We start from the raw sequence: 20,379 nt of genomic DNA on the forward strand, positions 1-20,379 counted from the left end.
TTTCCCATGTCGCATTTATTTGTCATATTTCTCAGGGTTGCCTCTATACGCTGATATGATACTGTTGCAGGTGTTTTTCATATAGTTTACTTGTCATGTGACATTTACCTGTCCCCACCTCTATTTCTAGAGACACGTCAGCTTCCGTCCACAACGCTGCCTGACGAAGACTCTAGTAGTCAAAACGCGTTGCAGTTGTGCGTCCTGATGCACTCGGCTGTCTGTTCCCATATTTATTATTTTGTAAATATATTATGTTAATAGTTCACTAAAGTTTATTGCAACGTACCGGCTGCCCAGTCGTCTTCTTTCTACAGAATAATACCAGGTTGAGACCAGGTTGGCTCGTGATGTTAAATTGCAGGTTCAGATGCTCCGATCTCAATACAATTTGGAGTACAGTCGAGAAAATAACACACTGACTAAACAATGGACTAATTAGAATTATGAAAGCAGTACTATTCAATGTGTGAGATAAGAGGATCAAATGCATGTGTCTCATGGGGAGTGCGTGAGTGTAACATTTGAAGAAAAAAAACAATGTATCACTGAAACAGGTGATGTTTTTTCTACAAATCATTTGTAATGTTTTGTATGAGTTCAGTATGAAGCATCTAATTTAATGCTACCATAAATCAGGTTGTGTCCTTCCCACAAAGGCTGTATTGAACCCAAATGGATCTGTTGAATAAAAACAAATGAAACTCCTTGATGGCGCCGACAGAGATGTTCGCCTCGCTTCAGGTCCTCAGAAAACTAGGCAGTTATTTGTTTTTATATGTATTATTTCGTACATTGTTTACAAGCATTTTGCTACACTCGCATTAAATCTGCTAACCATCTGTATGTGACCAATACAATTTGATTGATTTGAACAATTAAAATGATCTAATTGTGATGATTTTGCTCCGCTGTTTACAACACCATTATCTCGATAGTGTTTCATTTATTTTGCATATAAAAGCTCAATATTAAAGGCCCAGTGTAGTCACGAATTAGATTTCCCTGTGCGTTTTATATATATATATATATATATATATTGACACGGAGGTTGGAATAACACTGTGAAATTGTGAAAATTATGATAATGCACTTTTTTAGTGTAAGAGCTGTTTGAAAAGACTGCCTGAAATGTCATCCTGTTTTGGAGGGATGGAGTTTTGGCCTGCCTGGTAACGTCACCAGGCAGTAAATTAATTAATAAACAAATTACAAAATACAAACCTCTCTGCCAATAACAACTAGTTTTCCCCTCCCCACTCAGACCACTGACAGCAACATTTTTGCTTGAGGAATTGCTCTTTGCTAAGAAGCTGTTTCATTTTGACAATTTTAACTAATTGAAAATAATCACAATAAGGTACTAAATTGTTATCCAGAAATTATTTGATATTGAGATACAAATTGCTGCATTGGACCTTTAAGTAAATACTGCAGGTGACCACAGGAAAGATGCTGTAAAGAGATACAGATTCAATCATCATCACTACAGTTTCCCAATAAAATACATTAGTTAAAGATAGTATTTAAAACGTCTAAAAGAAATAGAATAGGCATCATTCTGTCTTTTGTACTCAATGGTACATATTGAGGGGTACAACTGGGGTGTACTCATTAGTGCACACTGTAGCAAAACATTTTGCAACAAAAGTGTTTCTTATGGGACAAATGCAAGGTAGACCCCTCCCCGTTTCTGCCCGTTTGCTTCCTAATGAATGCACCCCTGAGATCAACAGCACTGTACAGTTTGGACAAAGTCTGGATAGACTGTTGCATCCCATCACAACAAAGTAGTAACTCATCATACATTTCATATGTCCTCCACAGGGGTGCAGCAAAAAGCATCACATTCTTGTCCATAGAACAGATGCTATCACTTTGTCCATTTTTCAGTGTAAAGTCCCAGATGATATTCTTCAGTTATCATCAGACTGGATCTTACTTCAGAGATTTGAGCACCTACCACAGTATACATACTCACTGCAACACGGTAGCGGAAACTATATTACAACACTGAAAGATACATGGTTTTGTACAAGTACTTTGAACAAAAGTTGATCATCGGAACTGAAGATATGTGTATATGGAATTGACTGTGACTACACTTTGTATCATCTCTCATGGCCGGGAAGTGAAAACGTACGCGAGAATTTTACTTCCGGGTAACTGGGATTACTCTTCGGAAGAAGAGCAGTCATTGTTGATTAAATTGATGATGATTATACAAAATGTGATACTGTGACTTGCACTCTGCACGAAGGAGAGTCACTGTTTAGATGGCCATCACCAATCTTAACAAAATGTGTTCCGTCAAAAAGTTAGAGGATGTCTGCTGTCTAGTTCATCTGAAGCACAGAGCCTTCAAATTTAAGGACTTGAAGCTCTTGGCCTTTCAACCACAGTTCCTCTCCCAATTCCTTCATGGCTCCTTCATAATGTAGACGTACAGTGTTGACAGAAAGTGCTTGCAGGATTCGGCAACGGGAGACAGCCAATGGGTCTGAGGAACGGCATCTAACTTCACCACACATTTCTTAATGTCGGTCTGGAAAAAGACAAAGAGGTCACATTGGAAAGGTCACAGTTGGAAACTTTCAGGACACACTTGTCCCACATATCATTATTTCCTAAATGCCTTGTGTCCTCTAGCCTTTCTTCCTTCTCAAAAACACATTAGAGGAGAAGGTCAGAGGGAAGGACAACATTTTTTTGGAGAAGGAGGATGTAAGGAATCAATGTTCCTTCAATTGAGAAGAAAACAAAAATCGTTGGTTATACGTTGCCCATGTGCTTCCCCTGGGAACCAGTAGAGGGCAGCATAGGGAAACTACTTACATCAGTGTCCTTCAAAAAACGACATGGAGGCAGAGAGGAAGAGGCGAAGCGAAAGGTTTCACTCTCTCCAAACTGTCCAAAATTAGCCCTATGGGCTTATGGGCTAATTTTGGACCTAAGCTTGTCCCCTGCCTTCCCGCATTTGGGACAACGACATCCCATTTTTAGGCGAAGACATGAGCATTTCGTCATTATATACAGATCTCTGATGGAGGGGAGGACACTAGCTGTTGCCATTGGTGTCGGCTAATGGGGATCCTAATAAGTCAAATCAAAATCCAGAATGCGGATTTAATAATCTTCCTTTTACTTAAGCCACAACTATGTGGTAGTTACAAAACAAAAAAAACTGTCCCTTTGTCAGCAACAACAGTCCAGCAACAACAACAGTCTAGTCACTCACCCATCCTCCACGTTTCTTCAGCCAAGGGGCCAGGTTCTTACGGACAAACTGACCCAGACTGTCCACTATGGTTTGGACCGTAGCAGGCTGGTTCTGACGTACACAGTCCACCGCCAGAGCGCCGGCCACGGCATACATAGATACTACCTTACCCCATGTGATGCCTATGGACAGGAGAGAGAGAATCACAGATTAGTTGGCTGATTGTGGTGTAGTGGATCTTGATGCTTCATACTTTTTTATTGCAATACTAAAGCATTAATGAAAAGTACTTAGCTAATATCAAAACAGTAGACTCCTAATAAGTGTGCATTGTAGTTAACCAGTCCCAATTCAAAAAAATATTTGTTTCAGGAAACTAGGCATATGCGTCACTACTTCACAGGAGAGGCATTGGAATGTAAACATGTGTTCTTTCGGCAGAAATGCCTTCTGGAACATGTGAACTTTGATGTGACTTAATAAGAAACTTGTATCGCAACTGTAAATACAAATCAAATTGTTAAATTGCGAGTCTAGTTAGTTTAGCTACGGAAAAAGACAGGAACCTTCCCGCTAGCCATGATTGGCTTAGATAAGGGATTGGCTGGACATGCCGAGAGAGGAGTTCGGATTGGTCTGCCGTGTACACTGCATTCGGGAAAGTATTCAGACCCCTTGACTTTTTCCACATTTTGTTATGTTACAGCCATATTGAAAAATGTATTAAATAGTTTTAGAAATAGAGGTGGGGATCAGGTAAATGTCACATGACAAGTAAATAAATGTGTAAACACATGTACAACATTATCACATCAGCGTATAGAGGCAACATGTGAAATAATATGAAAAATAAATGCAACATGAAAAATAGTGCACAGGAATGTATACACAGAATGTGCGTAAAGGGATACTCTGTCAGAGTTGTATGCGTAAAAGACAGATTATGTGCTGGTGCGTAAAATATCACACCATGGCGGTAAGCAGAAACTCAGCAGAGCAAGGAATTACACAAAAAGCTATACAGTGCATTCGGAAAGTATTCAGACCCATTGACTTTTTCCCACATTTTTATTCTGGATCGGCACCTGGGACAGGGTTTGACACCACCATCAGCAAAATCACCAAAATATAGAATTTCTTGTGGAAGAATGCTGTTGCATTCCCCGAATAGAATTCCAGACACTAGTAGAATCTATGCCAAGGGGCATTGAAGCTGCTCTGGCAGCCAGACACCCAATTCAAGTAACTGCCCAGTGTTTCCAGATTTCTATGAAATACAAGTGAAATCGTTTTCCATCCAGAAAATGGTAACGAAGTATGTTAAAAAGCTGCTTTTCTGTGTTGGAAGGGTGTGTACGTACCCCCAACAACAGAATGGTTTTATGCTTTGGCCACAAACACAAGTATAAAACGAGTCAACAGCATTATTTGGTATGAGTTAACAGAATACGACGTTTAAAAAGTGAGACGTGCACCGGGAAGTTACTTTAAGATACTGTTTTGTGGTTCCTTTAGTTTGGCAGTTACCTATATCTTACATGCTCCAGTTTAGTGCACATATGCAGTCCCAAGACACTGCATACTTCAGAAGTCTACTGTACAGTATAGCCAATAGAGAGAAAGAGCAAGTGATGGTTGCGACCGCATCAGAGCTTCACATCAAAGAGGTAACTTGTTTCCTATTAAAGCCGTTCGGGTGCCACCCTTGTTATGGCTGTGATGCAATAGCGAGGCTAATGGCATTAGCCTCCTTTAAGCCGTTTTGTTTGCCTGAACTGACTGACCTGTGGCTTGGCTCTATAGACTTCGGGGAAGGTTTAAATAAGGTAACTCCCTCTGGGACAGGACTGTACTCGCAATGTCTAACTCCCTACAGAGATCTGACCCTGACGTGAGACAACACAGCCCAGGATAGAGAGAAGATTGTCTGGGTATAAGAAGAAGATGGAGGGAAGGGAAGGCAGAGGAGAGGAGTGGAAGAGTGAGAAATGGGGCACATTTGGGGGAAGCAAGCTTGGTTGGTGCACTTGGCAGGAAGTGTACAAGAGAAAGCTGCTCTTTCAATGCATCAAATCAAATGTATTTGTCACATACACATGGTTAGCAAATGTTACAGATGCACAATCGAGAGCATCCTGTCGGGCTGTATCACCGCCTGGTACGGCAACTGCTCCGCCCACAACCGTAAGGTTCTCCAGAGGGTAGTGAGGTCTGCACAACGCATCACCGGGGGCAAACTTCCTGCCCTCCAGGACACCTACACCACCCGATGTCACAGGAAGGCCATGAAGATCATCAAGGACAACAACCACCTGAGCCACTGCCTGTTCACCCCGCTATCATCCAGAAGGCGAGGTCAGTACAGGTGCATCAAAGCTGGGACCGAGAGACTGAAAAACAGCTTCTATCTCAATGCCATCAGACTGTTAAACAGCCACCACTAACATTGAGCGGCTGCTGCCAACACACTGACTCAACTCCAGCCACTTTAATAATGGGAATTGATGGGAAATGATGTAAAATATATCACTAGCCACTTTAAACAATGCTACCTAATATAATGTTTACATACCCTACATTATTCATCTCATATGTATACGTATATACTGTACTCTATATCATCTACTGCATCTTTATGTAATACATGTATCACTAGCCACTTTAACTATGCCACTTTGTTTACATACTCATCTCATATGTATATACTGTACTCAATACCATCTACTGTATCTTGCCTATGCCGCTCTGTACCATCACTCATTCATATATCTTTATGTACATATTCTTTATCCCCTTACACTTGTGTCTATAAGATAGTAGTTTTGGAATTGTTAGCTAGATTACTTGTTGGTTATTACTGCATTGTCGGAACTAGAAGCACAAGCATTTCGCTACACTCGCATTAACATCTGCTAACCATGTGTATGTGAGAAATAAAATTTGATTTGATTTGATTTGAGTGATGGTACAGAACGGCATAGGCAAGATGCAGTAGATGGTATAGAGTGCAGTATATACATATGAGATGAGTAATGTAGGGTATGTAAACAAAGTGGCGTAGTTTAAAGTGGCTAGTGGGGTGAACAGGCAGTGGCTCGGGTGGTTGTTGTCCTTGATGATCTTTATGGCCTTCCTGTGACATCGGGTGGTGTAGTTGTCCTGGAGGGCAGGTAGTTTGCCCCCAGTGATGCGTTGTGCAGACCTCACTACCCTCTGGAGAGCCTTGCGGTTGTGGGCGGAGCAGTTGCCGTACCAGGTGGTGATACAGCCCGACAGGATGCTCTTGATTGTGCATCTGTAGAAGTTTGTGAGTGCTTTTGGTGACAAGCAGAATTTCTTCAGCCTCCTGAGGTATGTCCATTAATATGTTATTAACATATTATATGGGTCATAAAAATCGAGAGTTGTCTCACTACACACATATGTTTCTGCGTCTCACCGGTAGAAAAACAGGCCATCTACAGTTCCTGGTTGTAAGCAAACCACAATATCCAGAATTGATAGCGATTTCAGGATGCCTTCAAGGGTGGGAACACAATTGGACAAGGAAGCATGGCTCCCGTCAGGCTGTAGTCTTTACAAAGCCAGGGAAAACGAGTCACCCTAGATATCCTTCAATGTCCTGGCAGATAGGAGCGTTGTTAAGTTCAATGGCTCTGTTGAACAAGGACAACTATATCTACTCATCCTAGTGAGACCGTGCAATTGGCGAAACACAACGGCCACAATAATTACGACAAAATATGACTCCATTCATTTTTTTTTAGATTAGACAGCAGGCTCAATCAAACGATTGTGCAGGGAGATTTGAGCCAATTGTTTATAAATACCACTCTAGGGCATAATTATGTCTGAAACACCTCTCATCCATCAGAATTATGTAGGGGGACTGGAAAAAACACCCTAAATAGTGTCTAGCGGCGAAAAGTGTAGCCAAAGTACTTCCTCATCAAATCTAGAAACCAATTATGTCACATAATGGTGTATTACTGGATGTCGGAACCCTTCATTTCAAGAGTTTTTGAACCACGAATCGTGATCAAACCTGTGATTATGATTGATTACGGTCCGTTTGCCTTAGTGCAGCATTTGATTGACATAACATCATTATTCTCTATTGCAATCATCACATGTAAAGAATGTCGCTTATCTTTTCAGTCCGATAAATATACAGCTGTTGAACCCCACATCCCTTAAAGGCCAACGTTGCTTGGGTCAGTGGTTTGTTTTCCTCTCTGGAGGAATCCCACGGTGTTCCAAAAATGCCCCTGGTGACGTCAAAACAGTCACAGTTCAGCCAAAATGTTAGCTAGGAAAATGCTTGAAATTGAGGCTATTTTTATCTTTCCAGACATAGAGCCAAGTTTGAGAGACTTATTATTCATGCGGTCCAGGGGACTCATACTGTGCTGTAGCAGTAATTCATGTGTGACATTGAATAACTCCTTATCTTTAATCATGCCAGAGTGGCAAGTCCCGTAGCAGAAACTGTGTATACTAGTGATGTTTCTGTCAAAGTTTCAACTTGTCAAGTAAACAGACAAAGATGTACAGTGAGATGCATTCACACAGCAGAGACTGTATGTACCAGTGACGGAATAGAACAGTTGTTCCAGACACCCAATGTCCTCGTGTGTTTCAAAGTTACATCAAAGTAGACGGACAAAGAGAAGACATGGGTACGTGTTTTTTGGTACATGTTCAGAACTCTGTCTTTAGGGAGTACATCATCTCATATTTATGTTAAATGATGCTACCGTGTGAAAAATGTGTCACAAAAAACAATGTTTAACAAAGTGTTGCAAGAAGCAATTAGTTTCAAATAACCGGGCATCTTGTAGCCCTGTCTCAAAACACACATTCCTCAAAGCTCATGTAGGATTGCTTGTTCCCCTCTAAGCACAAACACATAGGGTTTAAAAATCAACTTAAGATTTGTTCCCAAACCTTGGGACGAAAGAGTTAATCATGCATGTCAATGGGAAAACGTGGGAAAATTCTGCTACGTGTGCAGTTTCTTAAAGGGCTTACGCGACATCAACCTCCTAAATCCATCCCCACAATTGCCACCCCTTCCCTTGCAGCTGTTCACCTGCAGAAAAGATCTCTGTTGCCACGGCAACAAAGGCATCGGATACCGTGGTCTCCATGGCCACTGAGATGTTGAGCTGTCTCGCCACGTTCCGGTAGACACTCGGCCGCATGCACTCCAGCTCATCACCTAGGAAAACCAGGAAGGACCCCAAGGGCTGAACAATTAGAGACAGGGTAGCACTGAGAAAGAACAACAGGTCTATCCACCCAATTAACAACTTCATGACAAAGTGACTTTGTTGAAACAATCATTGAAGCACAGGGGCATTAGGAAAACCAGACTGGTCAGAGAAACTGTCATAGGTCAGTTGTTCCCAAACTTTTGGGCTCTGTGTCCAAGCATTTAGAGATTTGTTGTAATAATCTTAGTAAACAAATTCATCGTCTCGGCCATAACCCAACCCAAGCTGAACAAATCAGCCAAAACCCATAACCCACCAGTGTCCAGACAGCTCCTGCACCACCTTTTGGTAAATGTAGATGACCACATTACCTCACTATATTTCATTGCTCTTCAAATCTTGCATGTAGGCCTGCCTCACCTGCCTTGGTTAGCCCACTAAACTGAACAATGCCGTAGCTTGAATGCCTTCACCTCGGATTGTCAGACATTTTTTGATACCTATCTCGGTCATACATGTCAGTCCGCTGCCTCTCATTAATCTCAAGAAAGAAGCAATATACACGTGGAGGACAAAACCAGTACAGTGTGTCCAATCTATTCAGGGACCATAGGGAATCTCAAGGGAAACACAGCTCCAAAGCACTGACCTATTCTGTAAAATGCTAGATTTGAAGACAAGTGGTGCACATGCATTCAAGCAGGATTTTTTTGGTACATTAAGTTTGTAACAGTTTGCAGCAGGTTCTTACCGAGACAGAGAAGCACGGCAGACACCTCACAAAGCGTTGAGTCCACCTGAGTTTTGGACGAGCCCAGCCCATAGATGTTGAGCCTCGAGTGTATGTAGTCCCTACACAGTGCCTTGGACTGGGACACCAGTTCTTTGTCGGACGGGGAATGGTCAAAGGCTTCCATCACCCCGGCTGCAAACACAGAGGAGCGACGAATCACCTCCATCTCCAAAGCAGGATTCTGATCAGGGAAAACCTGATCACTTCTGGTGTATCAGTGCCTGAGTCGTTCTTCTCAGCTGGAGCCACTACAATGAACTAAATCTCCAATCTGTTGAGAAAGTCAAATGTTTTGTATTTATCAAAATAAAGATTTGTGAATATATGAAACAATAAAAGTGGGTAAAAATGCATGATTTAATATCATACACCACTTTCTTATGCATCTTCAAGTAGGTTGTATGATTCATAAACTTGCCATAGCCCAAATTTAGACACCTTTATTAATTATTTTATTAATAAGACATGTTCTAAGGGCATTCCATAGCAACAACTTGCGAGATAAGTCATGGTCCAATGACTGTACCAGCTAGCCCGTATTGCGAGGCTGATTAGCTAGACAAACAGGTGTGAAACAGACAGGTGTGCACGCAAAGTGAGATCACAACATGGAATCCATGTTTAGTTTTCATTTGGGGATGGGGTTAGCATCTAAAACCTGGAATTAAAGTTACTGTCCAGTGAAAATCTCACTTAAAAGTTCCTATTCTGTTAACTTATACCCAAATAATGTTGTTGACTCATCCTGTAGGCTACTCATATGTGGCCAAAGCATAATAAATCAATAAAAATTACTTCAAAAACCTCACCTCCAACATGTATCTCAAACATACATTCATACAGTTTCTTGACTGTGTCCAGCTCGGGAATAATCACCTAAATGAAATCTAGACATTCAGATAGCATCGACAATTCCAAAAACAATGGAGAGAGGATTACATTTTTTTGCAAATTTAGACAGCAAGGAAATATAACCAATTTTCAGTGATGCTCGTTGAAGACCAAATGCAGCCCCATTGGCAAAATTAGTTTGGAACCCCTGGCCTAGCCCATTATTGGAATAAAGGACTTTACTTGTTTTGTTTAAAGGGCGAATTACCTCGAAGCCAAAACAGCCACATTCTCCAACTAAACTAGAATCCATTCCCAATTGCAGTATGGTTCTAGAAACATAATCCCTCTACTTTCATATCACATTAAAATCATTTCACAAATGCAAAATACACACTTACTGTGTACACTGTTTAAACCGGTTTTAACACAGTTGCAGCTTACATTGTTTTTCAGTGACAAAACGTTTGTGGCATCCGTCTTCCGTTCACACATGTTTGGAGACAGATATCTAATTATCACAGGTAGTCCATTATGTCTTCCATAAACAAGCCTTGTAACGTGGAAATTTGGCCATGTAGGAATCCTATAAAATGTATGTGTCAATTTAACCTTGTATTTTGAAAATAATTGATTGCTGATATGGAATAAGGTCCTTATTCTTCCAAAACCGTACCACAAGCGATTTGTGTTCATGTTCAGACCAAGCGTTGCAGCTCTTTTAACAAAACTCCCCCCTACAGAAGACGCTTTCATCCAAAGAATCTTATTTAAAGGAGAGTCATGATCAAGGTCTACCCCAGGGCATGAGACAATATTATTATATAGGCCTACGATTATTTAATATCCCTACGTGTATAAGAAACGTATACATGTGTCACAAGCTATATTAACCGCACAATTAGCTTAGAGCATTTCCCATAATTTATTTTACTACGAAAATATACCAATGTATGTAGGCCGTTAAACATATATGCATCGCTTAGAATTACGGTGAAATAGCATTGTCTTCTTCATTACTCATTCATTCTCAATCACACCTTTTAACCTGGGTATTATAAGTAACGAGGATAGAGTGAACTCACCTGACACCTGCTGAAAGACACGCATCACAGGGAATTCAACGACGACTTTTTGATTGGATTCAAATCATTCCTCAGGTGCCAAGCTAAAACAAGTCCTCTCGGATACGATGTTCAAATTCTAATTCCTGTCTGCATACCGTCGTCACAATCTAATCAAACAACCCCATCTCAACGGGGATATAATTTATGGAATTCCTTGTCTTGCACGCGCAACCTTCTACAATTAAAACCTAACGCTTTGGCAAACTGCAGATAAGCCCCGTGATTAATGTAGCTACTAGCCTGTAAAGACCAAATTCATTGAACAAGTTTAAGGTAAACCAGCTCTTCAGTTTCCTTCCTTCTGTGGCAAACGATTTGATTTGTGCGGAGGAGACGGGAAGCGCAGAGTACGTATTTTGAACCACTCTCTGCGCAGCGCAGCGGTCCTTGGCCACAGTCATAAACTTTATAAACGGAGCATGTATTTTTGTCTGCTTTAACATAATAACCATGAAAATTCATTCATATTCTTATAATTAGTTGTATCATATGTCTTGGTTATCTGAATGAATCTCATTCTAAATTGTATTTAAATAAAGGTGGCTAGCCTAACAAATAGGCTAGCCTGCAACTCAATAAAATAACGATCTCATAGGCCTACTAGGTATAATCCATTTATAAGGGTATTGATTGAACACCAATGGCACTGTTACCATTGTTTAGTCTACCTATACCGGAAAAACACCATGTATTATCTCTATATTTAACTCATCCCAAAGACAAAGGGGCCAGGAGTGGCGCACCTTTAATCCCAATGGGTTAAAAGGATTAGAAATAGAAACCACCTCCTTAGTCCTTACACGCAAACATGCTCTCCACATTCCAAATGAACAGTGTTGGGGAAGCTACTAAGAAAATGTACTTTATGAAGATTATACCAATGACTTATTACTGGAAGAAGTGAAGATACACTAAATCTACACTTAAGAAAAATATGGTTTACTTAAAACTCAAGTTACTTTGTAAAAGTAGCTCATTGCATCAACACTACTTAGTGGGAAAAGTATCATATCTAAATATATAATGTCAGACTACAAATTGCAAGAACAGATCATTTTGGAGTCAAGATGTTAACAGAATGTGTCATTTCCCCTATTAAACACAAAATCTACATTTCAAGTGAGATTTAGGCAGGTCTGATGCTAAAAAAAGGAAATAAATTATTGCCTACTTCACCCATATTAAATTTTTTTTCTGCAAAAAAAGTTGTGTGTAGTTCCAGTAGTTAGCTACACCTCTACATGTCAAAAATTACATTGAGTTAAATTTAGTTCAACAACCACCAAGTTACTGCAAAATGTAGGTAGATTACTAGTTGAACTACATGTAGTTCTCTACTCCACAACAATGACAATAAAACATGACTTTATTATTTAAGATTAATCAATTGATTTACATAAGGGTAATGATTTCATTTGGAAAGGTGTGGATGGTGGGGTTCAGTAATGTAATATGTAGTATTTCAAAGGTACTACATAAATACTAATCAAACATGAATCCAAACCACTTCCTTCAATGGAAATAGATGAAAAGCTCCTGTGTGTGTGTGTGTGTGTGTGTGTGTGTGTGTGTGTGTGTGACTGCAGAGTCACTTCCACTTTTCACCACCCATCTCTGCTTTTCAGTCTCATAAATAGCAGATTGTTGGAAATCCCTCCAGGTCATCTGTCATCATGCCCTGTGCCTGGTACAGGGAAAACACTTTGGCTAGGCAGTAGATACATTTTCCTGACACTCCAGGAAAGCTGATATTTATGTCTGGGCTGTTGGGGCCTTGTTTCAGTGGCTGGTGGCAAAACCCGCTCAGACAGCCTGAGGGATGCTGCTCTGAGGATTTTCTCTTTCCTCTTTCCTCTGTTTGCGCCTTCCTCACTGCCCCCTTTTTAACTGCTGATCTCTTTCACTATCCTCTCGACTGCAACCTGTGGCAGAGGGGCATCCTGGGGAGGACACACCCCTGGTGAGTTTACTGGAGCAGGTGCCTGGGGTGTGACTGGGACAGTGACCGTTTCACTCTCTGCATTAAGACGCTGCCACCGCTCCTGTGTGTCCAGGAGCTTCTTTGGGCTGGTGTTAAGAGCAGAGCTGATGTTCTTATGCTTGGCCAGATGTTTCACATGCCTGGAGATATGCTGCCTTGCGGTAGGGTGCAGGATGCTGTTTGGGTCATTGCATGTACTCTGCACTAGGGCAGCATCATCCCCATCCACCTGCTTCAGGATTCAGGCTGTCTTTCTCACCATGGTGCTTGGCCAGGACCCCATCAATGACTGTTCTCATGGGCTCTTTCCATCGACCGTGACCTGTCTTGATGGGCCTTGTGCGGGCAACACGGTAAGAAGCTGACTGGGGCAGTGGTGGTGTTGCTAGCAGAGGTGTGCATGGCAGATCTGAATGAGAGGCACAATACTCTTTTAATAACAAAGCGTTGACGATACACAAACCTAAACCGTGTGTGTTTGTGTGTGGAAATGAACCCTGATGACATTGCTGAATAGTGTACCATCTAAATAGCTGTGATATATATTTTCAATAACAAAAAATGTAGTCTTTACAGCTACCAGCTTCAAACAGTGGTTTTGGTCCACCAGGTTCAAACAGTGGTTTTGGTCCACCAGGTTCAAACAGTGGTTTTGGTCCATCAGCTTCAAACAGCTGTAAAAACAATATTTTTGGTTATCTATTTCACAGCCATTTAGATGGTACAATGATTCCACAAACTATTCAGTGCTTGTCTTCTCACATAAACTGAAATTGAGCAAATAGTGTAGAATTTTTGCAACCATGAAATGACAGAGCAATTTCCACTAGATAACACAGATACTTTTATTATTACATGTTTTACATTTATATTATTTCTCAACAGTAGATTCCTTCACTGGTTTTCTTTGCATTTGTTTTTTTCTCCCTTCACTTTGGTCTACTTTTATTATTATTATTATATATTTTATTATTACTTTGCTATTGTTTCTCTATTTTCTTTCTCTCTGCATTGTTGGGAAGGGCCCGTATGTAAGCGTTTCACTGTTAGTCTAACCTGTTGTTTACAAAGCATGTGATGAATACAATTGGATTTGATTCCGAGACGGAACAAAGGAACAAGCAGTGTTGGTGGGGAGAAAAACAAATGGTTTCAATTGTGGGTGTGCCCATGTGGCTGGGGATCAGAAGTAACTGGTGCGAGAGAGACAGGTTGAGGTTGCCAAGGTCCGAGTAGAACAGAAGGTGAGTAGAGGATGATGGTTCAAGCATGGTTACTAGGCCTAGGCCAATACAGAGTGGTAGGAATTTGTGCTTCAATAAGGTTGCCTTCTTAGCATTCATTGTCAATCATAGAAAATATATGTTGTGATAGCAGATAAGTACTTGGGTGTTTGAGAGTTACAAGGTGTATTGAATAAAAGAGTACCGTCCTCCCAGGCCGTTGGCCTGGTGTAGGGTCAGTTAGGGTTAAAGTAGTGTAATGGGGTGTTTAATTTTTTTAAATTATGAAATAGTGGTATATAAGTGTAGGGTTGGTTGGTGGTATCTAATAGTGGTATATAAGTGTAGGGTTAATTGGTGGTATGTAATATGTAATAAGTAGTATGTAGTATGTAATAAGTCTAGGGTTAGTTGGTGGTATGTAATAGCGGTGTAGTGTAGGGTCTAATGTGATCGATCACACACTACCGCAGAGTAGATGACGGCATGCACAAACAAAATGTGCTAACGCCATGATACCAAAGAAGAAGACCTTATGGAGAAAGATGTCAGGTGCACAACCGCAGGTGAGTTCTAGAAAGGTATGATTACACCTCGTAGGATTGGGGGGTTTCAAATATAGAGGACGGGGATGGGAGGTTGATAGGCGTCGAGTACAAAAATAAAAAATGAACGTATTTCAGTAGCTAATGAGGAAGGACTTGTGGAAGAAAGTGGAAAAGTTGAAGAAACAAAGGGGGAAAAAACTTAGAAAAAGAGAGGAGTGCTACAGCAGTTCGAAAGGTGAAACTGACAAGAAGAAGATGGGGGAAAGGTCGAGGGTACAAGTTAAACCTTTGGGAAAGAGAAGATGTTGGGTGTCAAGTAGAAAATCGAAAACCATATTTTAGTAGCTCAGAACGTGAAAATGATGAGAGTGACATGGAGTTTGAAAGAACTGAAGAGAGAAAGGACGACGTTTTAAAAAATGAAGGAGCGGATTCGGAGCTACAAGGAGTAGAGTTTGATGTGTGTCATGCCTGCTCCCGCTCTCCCTCTCTTGCGCTCTAGGTGCTAATTAAACGTTCACTCCCTGTACTTCCTTCTTGTCTCCAGCGTCGACCCTTGCAGAAGCATCAGGGAGTTTTGGTTGGTGACGTGGAGTCTGGGTGCTATCGCCGAGGGAACCGGAGGCGCCTCAGCTAGCTAGTCGGGCATCCATGCCTTAGCTTAGAGGTTGTCTTGCCAAGGTGGGCAAAGCATGCGCCCACCCCACATCATGCTTCAGCCGGCCATCAGGCTCCCGCGCCTCAGCGGGTTTCGTTGGGGTCCCACACCTCAGCGGGATCGCTGGGCTCTCACGTCTCAGCCACATTGTCAGGCTCCCACACCTGAGCAGTCTCTCCAGGCTCCCACGCCTCTGCCGGGTCATTGGCCTTCTACGCTCCAGCCGGCTTGTCCAGCGCCCATGCCTTGGCCGGTTCGTCAGGCTCACCCAGGTGGGACACCGGGTGGCACCACTAGAGGGTGGGGGAGGGGGTACTGTCAACCATGCTCCCGCTCGCCAGACTGCCGTTCATTACGCACACCTGAAAACTAAGGGTGTGACTGACTTTCGCGTGTGAGGCGAACGTGATAACCACTACACTACTGAAACTACAATACAAAAAGAGGAAGTCGTGGAAAATATTAGGAATGCCCACAAGTCTACCTCACATAATATCCCAAATTGAGTACCACAGAAAGAGCCATAATACCCATTAAAAACTAGCGGTCAAACAGGAAAATGGTTCCAATCGTTTTTCCACCATTCATGTTCCCCACGGGGATTTTAAAAACACTTGAAATAAGGGCTGTGTTTCTTGTCGGCTTACCCTGGCATGGTAAACTATTTGAATCATTATGGACCTCAGACCACACGTAGCAGGAATGTATTCAGAGCGCCCAAGCTAGCCACATATGCAGAGTGCGTTATGCGACTAAAAAAGGTAAGTCTGAATAGCAAATATTGAGAAGTGCGAAGGAAAAGCATGAATTCCGAAATTGGGACCGAGTCCTAAGTGAATAGGCTTTCTGTCCAATTTGTTAAAATGTGTTTCCGCCCGGTCTCAAACCGGGGACCTTTCGCGTGTTAGGCGAACGTGATAACCACTACACTACGGAAACCTAATTAGTGGAATTCAAAGGGTGTGGCTGACTTTGGCTGGGTGGGACATTTATCGCTCTCAGAACCTAATGAAATCAGAAATTACTTAGTCCATTAATTAAGCAATAAGGCTTGAGAAGCCGGGAATTATTGTGTGCCGCCGGCTCTTGGAAGAGGCTTGGTGGTTCAAAACTTCTTCCATTTAAGAGTGATGGAAGCCACTGTGTTCTTGGGTACCTTCAATGCTGCAGAAATGACCAATCATTTGAATTTACCACAGGTGGACTCCAATCAAGTTGAAGAAACATCTAAGGATGATCAATGGAAACAGGATGGACCTGAGCTCAATTTCCAGCCTCATAGTAAAGGGTCTGAAAATGTATGTAAATAAGGTTTTTTTTAAATATTTTTTTCATTAATAAAAACTGTATGTTATCGCATTGTCATTATGGGGTATTGTGTATAGTACCCATTAAAAACTAGCGGTCACATCAAGCAGCTGTAATGACAGAAAACAATCTACATTTTTGTTTGTTTTACCTTGGATTATATTGCCATTTATTTGGATATATCCATTACAATGACCCTGATAAATGAATTTGCCTGGCTCAGAGAAGCTGTCAGTCTGGTCACATTCATACAGATCGCACGGAGGAGGTCCCCAAAAAACGGCAACATTGATCCACAGGTCGGAGAGGTAGACAGCAAGGTTTAGACAAACCTCAACTGTTTCAAACCAAATGCTAGCCTCTGGGCATTGGGAAATATTGAATATTACAAAATGATTCCGCCCGGTTTCGAACCGGGGACCTTTCGCGTGTGAGGCGAACGTGATAACCACTACACTACAGAAACCTAATGTGTGGAAAACTAAGGGTGTGACTGACTTTCGCGTGTGAGGCGAACGTGATAACCACTTCTCTACTGAAACTACAATACAAAAAGAGGAAGTCGTGGAAAATATTAGGAATGCCCACAAGTCTACCTCACATAATATCCCAAATTGAGTACCACAGAAAGAGCCATAATACCCATTAAAAACTAGCGGTCAAACAGGAAAATGGTTCCAATCGTTTTTCCACCATTCATGTTCCCCACCGGGGATTTTAAAAACACTTGAAATAAGGGTTGTGTTTCTTGTCGGCTTACCCTGGCATGGTAAACTATTTGAATCATTATGGACCTCAGACCACACGTAGCAGGAATGTATTCAGAGCGCCCAAGCTAGCCACATATGCAGAGTGCGTTATGCGACTAAAAAAGGTAAGTCTGAATAGCAAATATTGAGAAGTGCGAAGGAAAAGCATGAATTCCGAAATTGGGACCGAGTCCTAAGTGAATAGGCTTACTGTCCAATTTGTTAAAATGTGTTTCCGCCCGGTCTCGAACCGGGGACCTTTCGCGTGTTAGGCGAACGTGATAACTACTACACTACGGAAACTTAATTAGTGGAATTCAAAGGGTGTGGCTGACTTTGGCTGGGTGGGACATTTATCGCTCTCAGAACCTAATGAAATCAGAAATTACTTAGTCCATTAATTAAGCAATAAGGCTTGAGAAGCCGGGAATTATTGTGTGCCGCCGGCTCTTGGAAGAGGCTTGGTGGTTCAAAACTTCTTCCATTTAAGAGTGATGGAAGCCACTGTGTTCTTGGGTACCTTCAATGCTGCAGAAATGACCAATCATTTGAATTTACCACAGGTGGACTCCAATCAAGTTGAAGAAACATCTAAGGATGATCAATGGAAACAGGATGGACCTGAGCTCAATTTCCAGCCTCATAGCAAAGGGTCTGAAAACGTATGTAAATAAGGTTTTTTTAAATATTTTTTTCATTATTAAAAAAAACTATATGTTATCGCTTTGTCATTATGGGGTATTGTGTATAGTACCCATTAAAAACTAGCGGTCACATCAAGCAGCTGTAATGACAGAAAACAATCTACATTTTTGTTTGTTTTACCTTGGATTATATTGCCATTTATTTGGATATATCCATTACAATGACCCTGATAAATGAATTTGCCTGGCTCAGAGAAGCTGTCAGTCTGGTCACATTCATACAGATCGCACGGAGGAGGTCCCCCAAAAAACGGCAACATTGATCCACAGGTCGGAGAGGTAGACAGCAAGGTTTAGACAAACCTCAACTGTTTCAAACCAAATGCTAGCCTCTGGGCATTGGGAAATATTGAATATTACAAAATGTTTCCGCCCGGTTTCGAACCGGGGACCTTTCGCGTGTGAGGCGAACGTGATAACCACTACACTACAGAAACCTAATGTGTGGAAAACTAAGGGTGTGACTGACTTTCGCGTGTGAGGCAAACGTGATAACCACTTCTCTACTGAAACTACAATACAAAAAGAGGAAGTCGTGGAAAATATTAGGAATGCCCACAAGTCTACCTCACATAATATCCCAAATTGAGTACCACAGAAAGAGCCATAATACCCATTAAAAACTAGCGGTCAAACAGGAAAATGGTTCCAATCGTTTTTCCACCATTCATGTTCCCCACGGGGGATTTTAAAAACACTTGAAATAAGGGCTGTGTTTCTTGTCGGCTTACCCTGGCATGGTAAACTATTTGAATCATTATGGACCTCAGACCACACGTAGCAGGAATGTATTCAGAGCGCCCAAGCTAGCCACACATGCAGAGTGCATTACGCGATTAAAAAAGGTAAGTCTGAATAGCAAATATTGAGAAGTGCGAAGGAAAAGCATGAATTCCGAAATTGGGACCGAGTCCTAAGTGAATAAGCTTACTGTCCAATTTGTTAAAATGTGTTTCCGCCCGGTCTCGAACCGGGGACCTTTCGCGTGTTAGGCGAACGTGATAACCACTACACTACGGAAACCTAATGAGTGGAATTCAAAGGGTGTGGCTGACTTTGGCTGGGTGGGACATTTATCGCTCTCAGAACCTAATGAAATCAGAAATTACTTAGTCCATTAATTAAGCAATAAGGCTTGAGAAGCCGGGAATTATTGTGTGCCGCCGGCTCTTGGAAGAGGCTTGGTGGTTCAAAACTTCTTCCATTTAAGAGTGATGGAAGCCACTGTGTTCTTGGGTACCTTCAATGCTGCAGAAATGACCAATCATTTGAATTTACCACAGGTGGACTCCAATCAAGTTGAAGAAACATCTAAGGATGATCAATGGAAACAGGATGGACCTGAGCTCAATTTCCAGCCTCATAGCAAAGGGTCTGAAAACGTATGTAAATAAGGTTTTTTTAAATATTTTTTTCATTAATAAAAACTATATGTTATCGCTTTGTCATTATGGGGTATTGTGTATAGTACCCATTAAAAACTAGCGGTCACATCAAGCAGCTGTAATGACAGAAAACAATCTACATTTTTGTTTGTTTTACCTTGGATTATATTGCCATTTATTTGGATATATCCATTACAATGACCCTGATAAATGAATTTGCCTGGCTCAGAGAAGCTGTCAGTCTGGTCACATTCATACAGATCGCACGGAGGAGGTCCCCCAAAAAACGGCAACATTGATCCACAGGTCGGAGAGGTAGACAGCAAGGTTTAGACAAACCTCAACTGTTTCAAACCAAATGCTAGCCTCTGGGCATTGGGAAATATTGAATATTACAAAATGTTTCCGCCCGGTTTCGAACCGGGGACCTTTCGCGTGTGAAGCAAAAGTGATAACCACTACACTACGGAAACCTAATGTGTGGAAAACTAAGGGTGTGACTGACTTTCGCGTGTGAGGCGAACGTGATAACCACTACACTACTGAAACTACAATACAAAAAGAGGAAGTCGTGGAAAATATTAGGAATGCCCACAAGTCTACCTCACATAATATCCCAAATTGAGTACCACAGAA

General features: G+C 41.6%; 1 protein-coding gene and 6 non-coding genes across 7 annotated transcripts; all 7 read right to left on the reverse strand.

The window, feature by feature from the left end:
- Positions 1–1,209: 1,209 nt before the first annotated feature.
- LOC112261070 (bcl-2-related ovarian killer protein homolog A-like) lies at positions 1,210–11,501 on the reverse strand. Its single transcript, XM_024436418.1, has 5 exons — positions 11,146–11,501; positions 9,188–9,500; positions 8,313–8,441; positions 3,239–3,402; positions 1,210–2,545 (listed from the first exon to the last, which is right to left on the reverse strand). Exons 2-5 carry the CDS (start codon positions 9,393–9,395, stop codon positions 2,420–2,422), a joined length of 627 nt encoding a protein of 208 aa, XP_024292186.1. The 5' UTR covers positions 9,396–9,500; positions 11,146–11,501; the 3' UTR covers positions 1,210–2,419.
- A 4,962-nt stretch (positions 11,502–16,463) lies between these two features.
- Positions 16,464–16,536, reverse strand: trnav-aac. Its single transcript has one exon. It is a non-coding gene; the product is annotated as a tRNA-Val (tRNA).
- A 762-nt stretch (positions 16,537–17,298) lies between these two features.
- trnav-cac lies at positions 17,299–17,372 on the reverse strand. The gene has a single exon. It is a non-coding gene; the product is annotated as a tRNA-Val (tRNA).
- Positions 17,373–17,884: 512 nt separating this feature from the next.
- On the reverse strand, positions 17,885–17,957 carry trnav-aac. Its single transcript has one exon. It is a non-coding gene; the product is annotated as a tRNA-Val (tRNA).
- A 765-nt stretch (positions 17,958–18,722) lies between these two features.
- trnav-cac lies at positions 18,723–18,795 on the reverse strand. Its single transcript has one exon. It is a non-coding gene; the product is annotated as a tRNA-Val (tRNA).
- A 513-nt stretch (positions 18,796–19,308) lies between these two features.
- On the reverse strand, positions 19,309–19,381 carry trnav-aac. Its single transcript has one exon. It is a non-coding gene; the product is annotated as a tRNA-Val (tRNA).
- A 762-nt stretch (positions 19,382–20,143) lies between these two features.
- Positions 20,144–20,216, reverse strand: trnav-cac. Its single transcript has one exon. It is a non-coding gene; the product is annotated as a tRNA-Val (tRNA).
- Positions 20,217–20,379: the final 163 nt, after the last annotated feature.

Source organism: Oncorhynchus tshawytscha, linkage group LG10 (genome assembly GCF_018296145.1).
Source record: "Oncorhynchus tshawytscha isolate Ot180627B linkage group LG10, Otsh_v2.0, whole genome shotgun sequence".
Taxonomy (NCBI): domain Eukaryota; kingdom Metazoa; phylum Chordata; class Actinopteri; order Salmoniformes; family Salmonidae; genus Oncorhynchus; species Oncorhynchus tshawytscha.